The 10879-nt window shown below is 43.8% G+C and overlaps 1 protein-coding gene across 1 annotated transcript; it reads right to left on the bottom strand.

Annotated features, from left to right (window-relative positions):
* Positions 1-3565: 3565 nt before the first annotated feature.
* On the bottom strand, positions 3566-10077 carry LOC117866453 (uncharacterized). Its single transcript, XM_034750659.2, has 3 exons — positions 9707-10077; positions 4517-6380; positions 3566-4408 (listed from the first exon to the last, which is right to left on the bottom strand). The coding sequence occupies exons 1-3, from the start codon at positions 9976-9978 to the stop codon at positions 3746-3748; spliced, it is 2799 nt and encodes a 932-aa protein (XP_034606550.1). The 5' UTR covers positions 9979-10077; the 3' UTR covers positions 3566-3745.
* Between the last annotated feature and the right edge of the window lie 802 nt (positions 10078-10879).

Here is a 10879-nt window from a genome sequence, read left to right as displayed (position 1 = left end):
GAGAGGAGTACGGTGCTGACACAACTAAACTGCTTCAAACACATGATCTAGGTTCATGATGGGTAGGTCAGATACAAGGCGACGGCGACGATCTTCTCGTGCCGCGTTTCTTGCACGCCGATGATTCCTTTGACTCTCGGTCTCTTCTCCTTGTACATTGGCGGAGAGCTCATCCGCTGACACATCGTCTGGATGGCGCTCGCATCGCGGATGTCTTTCTGGTGGTTCTTCACCATCGCCGTCTTGATGAGCGATGATGGTGAGTAGTTGTCGCTCCAAAGAAAAACTAGCCAAGCTTGACGTGACAATCTCTGTAGGGATGTCTTCTTTGTAGATGGGAGACAGAGGTGTGCCCTCCTGGTATGTTAGAGTCTCGAGGTATGCAACAAGGTGTGACTCGTCATCCCTGGTGAGAGCAGATGGCTTCATGTCGGGCCAGTAGATAAATCTGTCTTGTGGAGTAGATGTGATCACCAGGCCCCGTTGTGGACCTGATAAAGGGATTTTCTCGTCCGGACCCAAGTAGTAGTCGAGGTCCTCGATCAAATCCGAGTTGGACTAAGATCTAGAGAGGGTGGCTTGGTAGACAACACCCAGGTTTCGGAGTCCGAATAGGAACCGACTTGTACTGTAGACTGATTCGCACGATGGCATAAACGCCAACTCATGGGAACCAGTCCGACTGGTGGGAGAAGTCGAGTTGTACTCGGACTCGTCACTGGGGCCTCGGAAGAGGTCGAAAATTTTGTTGAATTTTTTAATGAAGTCCTCCAAAGCTTGGTGATGGAGGTTGATGTCGTAGTGCTTCTCCTCCAGGGCTAGCGCGATGTGGTGGTGGAAGTTTACAACACCGTCTGAGACGCAGACCTAGGAGCCGAAGATGAACGTCACACCTTCTTCAAATGTGACGATTGGCTTTATGATGATTTGAGCCATCGAGTTCACTGATGGATCTTTGGCAAGAGCCCCTACCTAGCACGCCAGCTGTCGGTGTTTAGACCCGACAATCTACTGAAGGGGTACCTGAGGTAGTGTTTGGTTAGTGGAGCTCGCCGAAGACCAAGAACTCGAAGATGAACTCAAACACATGATTTAGACAGATTCGGACCACTTATGTCGCGTAATACCCTATGTCCTATGTGTTGATTGGATTGTATTGATTGGTGTTGTTTGGAGGGGTCCCTGCCTCACCTTATATTGCTGGGGGCAGGGTTACAGGTCGGTTATTTTACAAGAGTACTAGTCGGATTCAACTAGAGAGTCATACTCTAACTGCTACGAGTAGTTTCCTAATCCTCAACTAGTCTTTGTCCTCCACGTAGACCATGCCGTCCTGCACCGTAGTCTCCATATCTGACACGTCTCGGTGTACAGCCCCGTATTGTAGGATTGTCCAAGCCACTCAGTGGGTCCATAGATGTATGGCTGACGGATACCTCGGTAAAAATTACCGTGTTGCCACGCTAGGAGTTTGCATTCTTTACCTCATTTACTTCCGCATTTCTTATTACACTTACTTTCCGCATTTACCTTTCCTAGAATTGCCATGTGTAGTTAATAGGATTGGAACCTAGGGTGCAAAATTCTTTTACGGTAGAGATAGCAACACATAGAAAAAACTAGTGCACATCTAGATAGAATTTGGAATAGGTTTTTATATGTGCTTGGAGCCTTAGTTTTTTTAGAACACCCAATTCATTCCCCCCTCTTAGGGTGTCACGGTCCCTTCAGACGCTCCGTTGCAACATTCAAAGTTAATGTATGCAACATTAAGCATCACTGCTTGTAATATTAAAAATACATACATAAAAGTTAGCTATCTGATTATCTGATTTTGATTCTGAGATAGAAAATTCCCACCGCAATATGACACCATGTTTCATACAACAATAAGATATTGTTGATCTATCTAGAGGAAAATAGAAAGGCACCCCAACAAAATAAAATATGTGCTGCAACAAATTTAAATATCTGTTGCAACAGATTGAAACAATTACCCAAAAACACTGCAACATGCAATCGAAACACATGTCACATCCGTCCAAATATCCTACAGCATACTTATCATCGAGGAGTGAGGCTGCTGTACAGCAAATCAAAGTAAACAAATAATGAGACAAACGTCTAAAATTGTTGCAACATTCATCCAGAATAGGTGCAACACCCATCTAAATGCCGATGAGGTGTGGGTGACTAGCGTTGTGCCAGCAGCCATCGCGGTGCAGGACGACGCGCCCGCACACTCCGTCTACGTTTAAGGGAGCTGTCCAATTTGTTTGGCACTGTGCCGGATGGTTTTTGCCAGATATATCGTTGTTCCTCAGTCTGAGAGTGTTCAGCAAGTTCAGCGAGCTGATAGAAGACGGAATGAAAATGGTTAACTTGTCATTGATAACAACGCTTGGGCCTCGACTCTGGCTCTTGCTATGCTGGCTCTAGCAGCTTGATCTCCAGGTCCAGCTACAGCCACTGAAGGTCTTGCCCTCTAGGCTGGTATCTTATTGCTTCCCTCGACCACGAGATGGTTACCAGATATCGTTGGTCCTCAGTTTGACAGTGTTCAGCAAGTGCAGCTACCTGATAGAAGACGGTATCACACTGCTTAACTTGTCAGTTGACAACTATGCCTGGACTCTGGCTCCGGCCATAGATGATAAACTGACTTTAGCGGTGGAAGGAATCGGTGCTCGTAGTCTAAGAGGGGGAGGGGGTGAATTAGGCACACTTATAATCCTTAGCATATGGCTTCCATTATTTGCTTCAAAACATAAGCTAGATCATGCTATCTAGATAAATGGAACTAAGGTTGATCTAGTGAAACTTCCCACCCACAAAGAGTTTTGCAACCTAAAGCCAATCCTATCAAGATACTACTCTAGAAAGTAAAGACACTCAAGTTGCAAGTATGAAATGCGGAATGTAAAGAGTGGGTTAGGAAGGATGCAAACTCAGCACGACGATTTATCCCGTGGTATCGGTAGACAAATACCACCCCTAGTCCACGTTGGAGCTCCACCAAGGATATGCTCCCGGTCACCAAGTCTTTCCCGGTCAAGGTCTTGGACTCACCACAAAGGCTCTCGCCTAGCCAGATGAGACGCTTGCCACTAAGACAAGGCTCACTACTCCCTCTCTTCCAGTCACCTGGACGTCGTCTCCACTACGGAGCTTCTCCACTAAGGAAGGGGTCTCCTCGTCCCCCGCACACGATTATCGACGCCGATCCAATCACAATGGTGGTTCACTCCTTGAACCAATCACAAGGTACCAACACCTTACACTCACTCTCTCTAAGCCTATCCTAGCACTAATCACTATCTAAGCTTGTGCTAATTGCCTTTGGATGATTACTTTAGCACTTTGGTGGTATGGATGTGTTCATGATGTATCTTGCACTCCAATGGACTCCTGCACACTCCAGCAACTTCAAATGGGCGAGTGGTGGGGTTATAAATAGCCCCAAAGCCTCATAAAGTTGTTGCTCCAACAGCTAGTTGAAGTATACCATCGGATATTCCGATGGTCATTTTGGGTAGGCATTGGAACATCCGGTGTTTCAAACAAATACAGCACAAGTGTAGCACAACATGTTCATAAGAAGGGTACATTATGTTTGATAACAGCACACCATTGATCTGAACAAAAGAAAAAAATGAAATAAAGTAAGGCACATGAACGAGAGCTGGAGATTTACGTAATTATTTGTGCTGGAGAAATTGAAGAGCACAAGGGTTGCAATCACAGTTTATCTTCTAACCAACTGTACTTCTTTCTTCTCAAGATCAGATACTTTCTTCTCAAGTTCAGAGAGGAGAGGCCTGACAGTCTTCTTTAGTCCGAAATCAGTCCCAGCAAAAATCATGCAGCTTTCAAGGTTAGACATGATTTCTGAAGCCTTAGTGAGTGACTGGGCAAATTTCTTGTTTCTGAAGCGTTCAGCATACGGTTGGGACTGCATCATTGATGCTGCAATCCGACCACACAGCTTCACTATTCTCAGACTGTCAGCTCTTAGCTGACAGTTGTCATCTATTATGGTCTTGAGCTTCACCACAAATGCGTCACCTCCTAGTGCTTTCTCTTGGATAACATCATCTGCACTGATCAGTTTGTCACATATCACCAGAGCAAGGGATAATAATGCTTCTTGCAGTTCCTTTTTAGCGGTTTGTTCCTTATTTTGTTTATTTTGTTCATCAGATGACTTCCTTCGGATCATGCTTTTGCCTCCTGGCGCAATATCTTTCTGGTTTTCTTCATCTTTTCCTGGCGGCACAAAGTTTTTCTGGTTTCCTCGATTGTTCTTTTGGGAACGTGTCCACGTCCTGGACTGTGGCTTGTTCTCTTTTTCATCAGAAATTTTGCCTTCAGGTTGGTCACTTTTAATGGACAGTATTTCTGTGACCACCTGCAACAATAATGTGGCTTAGTTTTCAGGAATAAGTACTTGTACGAGGGGAAAAAATCAGAACCAGAGATGTTTGAATTACATAGATGTACAGATTGGTACACTCACCTTTGGCAGCAATAATTCCTTCATGATTTGTTTGTGTTTGTTCCAATCACAGTGTGTACAAAAGTTCTCCAAGATCTCAGCAGCTATTGTTCTGTAAGTGATGTTGTTTGTAGCATCAAGCAGTTCAGTGAGATGAGCAACAGTGTTTTTCTTATCCTCAATAGTTACCTCAATTGGAAGTGCAACAGTGTTCTCATCATCAGGTAATCCAGTGAGAGGAGCAAGGCTGTCACTGTCACATGCTTTCAGGATGAAATCAGGGTTAGTCTTACTGTTGCTTGTCAGCAATACTAGGGTTCTCCCAGCCGTGACTATGAGTGGGTTTGTCCTCGAATCAGGCTCTTGTGTCGCTTGGTCAGCAAGGAAGATCTGCAGCTGCTTCTTGATAAGGTTCTCTTTGGTTTCGCTGGTGAGGTCGACAGACGAATCCAAGGTCAGCTCTGTGAGGATCTCCATGGCTCGCATCAGCAGCTGCTCCTGGGTCTCCAGTCCAATTCCAGTGCCCTGATCAAGAATGCCCTTGAGGTTGCTCATTGCTTGCTCGTTTGAGGAGATGTCAAGGCGAAGCCTTGTGCTGATATCCTCAGGGGCATGGCTGATGAGCTGGTATATAACCTTGAAGGCTGCGTTTACCACGTGGGCCCAGTCACTCATGTTGATATCTCCGGAGAAGGTGCCGGAGTAGAGGGGCGCCGTGATCATGTGCAGGAGGCCGGGAGCGCTGCATATGTCGCTGCAGTTGTGGTGGTCGGACGACGCGAGCCTCTCCAGGATCGCCAGGCCTTGAAGGATGAGCTTGTTGCAGCCGCCGTCTTTCTTGCCGCCGTCATCACCCACCTGTTGGTCGTAGCTGACCCAATGCAAATATTTTTGCAAGAGGTCGAGCACGCTCATGGCGCCGTCATCACCCACTTGTTGGCCGTCGCTGTCCCAATACGTCGTCGCGGTGGTCTCGTCTTGGAGTTGGAGCAGGGAGGATATGCACCGGAGAGCCCCTGGGAACTGGCCTATATGGATGTCACCGGCGAGATGTGCCACGATGCCTGCGGCGCACTCTCTCATCTCCCTGTCGCCTCGGCCTTTCCATGCCAATGTGTCAATGAGCTTCTGAATCTTGGGCCTCGAGGGGAGCAGCAGCGACCTGACGTCCGCCCCATGCCTGATGAACGTGGCGAGCATCCTGGCTCCAAAGAGGTTGTCTTCCCACGATTCGGAGTCCAGCAAGTAGGCAGCGTATCGGCTGAGCGACCGGCCACTGATGGATGCAGGGTCCTTCTCCCGCCAGCATTTTGCTCCGGTGTCAGAGAGGTACATATTCACCGATTTGGTGCCCCAAACTTGGGTTAGCTTGGAATCTCGACTGACGAGAGGGACAAGAACAAACTCAACGAACCCATTAGTAATGATGAACACCAAGTAGAGCACAAATTGGCAGAGAATCAGCCAATAGAACATGATCAGTGCCGGCTTCAAGTTCCCCTTGCTGGCGTCTCCGTCCGTGTCACCGTAATCAGGCTGCAGTATGCGCCACAATGCGAGAGCAAAGCAGGCGATTGGCCCAAGGAAGCCGTAGACGGACATTACAAAGTAGAACGCCACGCAAAGTAGACAGTACAAGGGAAAAATAATAATAAAGAAGAGGACAAGAAGAACAAACACGGGACCAGCAAGAACAAATGCCAGACAACAATGGGATGATAGTAACGATCTGAGACTCCGATACGACGTCTCATAAAACTCACTCTTATTCCGCTTCAAAATATCAAACCACTCCGATAAGTATGTCCCGATATTTACAGTTGGTCCCGGAAGAATTAGTTTAAGCAATTTGATGAACAGTCGGTCCCGCAAGTCGTTGAAGATGCTGCAGGTGCCATATCAAATGCAAATGTCAGCACTGGGAATACAATATACTATCATTGCCGGTTTTTACAGATGATTATAGTGTAATAGTTCTTAATTTTCTCTAAATATTCTTGTGCCATGAATAATGAACTTGCAACCTAGTCTGTCATAAAAAAAATCATATAAGTAATTTGCAAGCATTGTTTGGATAAAAAAAGACCCAAAACTAAATTAAATTAATAAACAGACATGTGCTACTCTGTTTTTCTCTTTCTAGTGGATGCTAAACTATCACATCATCAGGGTGCCAGGATGTTATATACTCCCTCCGTTTTTTATTAGATGTCACATTTGGTTTGTCCTAAATTAAACTTGGCTAACTTTAACCAAGTTTATAGAAAAATATAATAACATCTACAATACCAAATTTATTTCATTGAATTCACCATGGAATATATTTTGATAGTGCATATAGTTGGTAGAATGGTAGCATAGATATTGTTATATTCCTCTATAAACTGGTCCAAGTTGGATAAATTTGACATAGGACAAATCTAATGTGACATCTAATAAAAAACAGAGGGAGTAGCTGCTCTGTTTGCTTAGAAGTCTAATGATGGGACCCACACAAATATTATTGCCATGAATCCGTAAGACTAATCTGCCAAATAACTCATGTATATTCCCATTAACCTGCCAAATATCTACTCAAGAGTATTCTCAATAATTCCCCATAGCTTTGTTCTGTTCAGTATTTATCTCAAGAGGCTAATAGCTTTCCTAGTACAAATTGACATATTTTCCTACCATTTTAACAAATTACCAACACCATAACTCATTGTAAACTCATTATCCACGGTTACAGGAAGCACTTAATCAATTATAATATAAACCGCTACCAATTTAAAAGTTTTATGGCGAATGCTACACACACTAAACACACAATAAACCCATAGCATTCAACAAACACACGCATGTGCATTTCTTCAATACGGTAGGAATTTATGAGACAGATAAGAAATCACGTAACATATTTTCTCACATAAGGCACACATGTCGAGAAGTCTTAATATTGGTGGATACAAGCGCCGAGTCCAAGAATGCACCCACAACAGACTGGACACCTGAACGCAACCCACGTATAGAAATGGATATTTTGTTCTCAAGAATTAGGTAAAAGGCGTAGAGCCAAATAAGTGCCTCCAATTTGGCTAATCTTAGACGTACTAAAATATGGGTATACATGGTGGCTAACCACCACCGGATATTCATTTGGTATACTCGCTCCCCGTAATAGCAACTAGAGTAAGCCATCCCTTGTCAGTTGCCCGAGGGACCCACTATGGCCGTTTCAGAGTCGCTTTGTGGGAACTTCAAGAGATGTTTATCTTTAGTTGGCTCGCATCTTCTCTAAGGAGGCTACAATATGAATCTAGTTAAGGGTTCCAGCTTTAAATCCTATTAGGCCTCTGTAGATTAACAACTATAACCCACCAACCTCCCACCCTCTACTGTCTTTCAACATTTTTTACACTAGATTTAATAATCTGCTAACATTACGTCAACATTTTAGATAGGCTCGTTCAACATTTCATTGGGGATCAGAATTCTAGTATCACACTCACTCAGGTTAGTTGCTCCCCACTTGATACATGCTGCTTCAACATTTTAGTACAACCATTTCAACAATCTACGAACCCTAGCTTAAACATTTTGGGTAGGCTAATTAAACATTTTAAAAATTCCAAGATCGTCACTCACTTAGTTTGCTTCCCCACTTGATCATCACCCACCTTATCTTGTCTATTCATCTACCACCTACGAATCTCAAAGACTGAATGTTACGTGTGAGGAAAAACTTCGTAAAGCTATATCAGTTTCGTGCTTCTTTTATGATGATGTGACCCATGAGCATCATGGACTGTGCCATATGGTGGGCCGAGCAAGAAAAAAGATTTGCTGTGATGCATGTCGAATGCCAAGCAAAGCTTGGATAAAACAGGCTTGACCAGGGAAAAACAGGGGCTGCATGCGGGCCCGCAGGAAAAAAGGGTGGGGCGCAGGCTTGCATGCGGCCAAGAATCTGTCCCACTACGGGACACAGTAGTTTTGCCTAGTGCTATGGCACTGGGTAAAGCTCCAAAACCACTCGGCAAACTCTTTGCCGAGTGTATGTAACACTCCGTGACTGACACTCGGCTTCGATTTTAACAGCAAATGCTCTTTGCCGAGTGTTTAAGTGAGTTCCTTAAAATAAGATATCTATAAATTAGAATCTATATTGCATGTTTAAGTGATGTTTAATATGTACTAAACAAATTATGCATAACGGATGTTATCGGATAAATAACATAAGTTGCCTCTTACCTACTGTAACTTTCAAGATGGTATTAAATTGGGCCAACAACAACTACAACTAGGCCACATGGCCATCAACACCAGTACTAATAGGTTGGTACATTTCAACGAGATATATCTAGTGGAGCAGGTTTTCATCATTTTACTGTTAGCTTGATTAGCTCTGGGCTATTTTATGTGAAGAAGTGAGGTGCACAAGACTATGTTGGTGAGCATGCGCACAAATTCAATTTAGTCCATGGTGAGCTTGTGCACAAACTTAATTTAATCCAAAAGATGTAATCTGAATGGTCCACACAAGAGGTAGCTGAAATATACCCTCATCCCACTCAATGATTTATTGGACCAAATTAGAAATATGGCTAAACAGTATTTAAGAAAATTGAATATTTGTGGAAAAAATGTTGAGTCAAAAATAAATGTTGAATCAAATAATCTTATCTTATACAATTTTCTGACTAAAGATTTTTGAACCATGTTGAGTCAAAAATGGTATGTCAGATCAAATAGTCTGATAAAAAAAATTTGGAAAAATATTTTAAAATATCGAGTCAACTACAGATGCTGGATCACATAGTTTTATAGAAAATGGTTGACCCAACATTTTTGACAAAATGAAAAATAGAAAAATCTAAAAAAAGTTGAGCCAATATCTTGAATAATATTGAGTAAGCTAAAAATGACGGACCAAAAAAGTATTCTAAATAAAGTCGAGCCAGTATTTTGAAAAATGTTGAGTCATCAAGAAACATCGGAAGAACTAGTCTTATAAAAAGAGTTGATCCAACATTTACAAAAAATATTGAGTTATCAAGAAAATGGTGGATTAACTAGTATTATTAAAAACAATTGTTTCCCCAAAAAAGGAAGCGCCCTAGTCAACGTGGTTACCCTGCCCATTGCTAAAGCCTAAAGAAGGGTGAATTCTGAAGTGTCAAGCAAAAGGCAAGTTGAAAAGGAAGAGCAATGTGAATGGGCAATGTTGACCTGGCTGCCTGCAGCATGCTAATGGTTGTGAGGCACCAAAAATCCTTGTTCTGCAGCGCGGTGACGAAGCCGCCCAGGAGGACTACCGTCGACCATGTGAGCGCCAGGTAGCCTAGCCCCGTCACGGCCATTATGAGGTACATCCTGCAGGCTACGTACGCGCTGAGGATAGTACTCTCACCGGGCCGCCGCAATGGACTCCGATGCGCCGTCGGCGGCCGCGGGTTGGATCCCCTGCCCTCCCTCTTCTCGCCTCCCACGCTTCCGGCCATCCTCCTCCTCGCCGTACTAAAGCGTCACTTGCTGGCTGGCTGCAATGAAGCAGCAGATGAATAGGCTCAATGAGTATAATAATGGTCTAGAGTTAGTTTGGCGGAACAAATGATGTACAATGCAGTGGTATTATAATGAAATGGGCTACATGAGCACCTACTACAAGGCTGCAATGGGCCCCAAATATCGGCCACGAGGAGAGAAGGACGTGATGGCATTAATTCCTCAGCTTTGCTTTTGTCCTTCGTTGAGCTTTACCCATTGCCCACGCAAGGTATGATTGGCTCTTACGTTTTGGTTTTCGCGTTTTTGTGAAACACAAATATACACATAGAAGCATTAGGATAGGTGCCCAGATGAAGGCGTTTTGGTTTTATTTTAATTATTATCGATTCTTTTGGAATGGGAAATCGCTGTCCATTTTTAGCGTACTGACAATGATAGACCACAAAAATGTTATGTTTTGTAGTAATAATGGTAGCTTATGGTAGCGCATGCATAGAGGTCACCTATCAATGATGATGGAAAAGGTACTTATGCTAATTTAGGGTAATAAAGCATCCAATGTTATTGGTGACAGGCAGTTCAATATCAGGTTGTTTTCCTTTTCTTTTTGGCTCCCCAGGTTTTTTTTGCCTCCCCAGTTTATTTTGTTCGCCCCCGTTCGTTTTCATCTTACCTGGAGAACGTCATGAATATCTGACGTTTCGCACTTCACCAGACATACTGGTAGGCGAGGTGGTCAGAAAAGGAACTGATTCAATACTCCACCTCGTAAGAAAAGAATCATGGAATTCTTAAAAAGAGGGAGAGAGGAATCATGGATAAGCCTTACTGAGAGAGGAAGCTGATGTGCCTCGCTTCCTCCCGCAGGCACGTAAGCAAGGAGCTTGCTGCTAC

This window comes from Setaria viridis, chromosome 8 (assembly GCF_005286985.2).
Source record: "Setaria viridis chromosome 8, Setaria_viridis_v4.0, whole genome shotgun sequence".
NCBI lineage: Eukaryota > Viridiplantae > Streptophyta > Magnoliopsida > Poales > Poaceae > Setaria > Setaria viridis.
The sequence above is the reverse complement of the archived record's forward strand: the minus strand, read 5'-3'. Positions and strand labels throughout refer to the sequence as shown.

Bases quoted from the DNA above. Each gene is read 5' to 3' on its own strand.
- LOC117866453 (XM_034750659.2), bottom strand. From the start codon at position 9,978: ATGGCCGGAAGCGTGGGAGGCGAGAAGAGGGAGGGCAGGGGATCCAAC. The intron at 6,381-9,706 runs GTCAACATTGCC...TGGCACCTGCAG, and splicing joins AGCATGCTGCAGGCAGCCAG to CATCTTCAACGACTTGCGGG. The intron at 4,409-4,516 runs GTGAGTGTACCA...TTATTGTTGCAG, and splicing joins AGGAATTATTGCTGCCAAAG to GTGGTCACAGAAATACTGTC.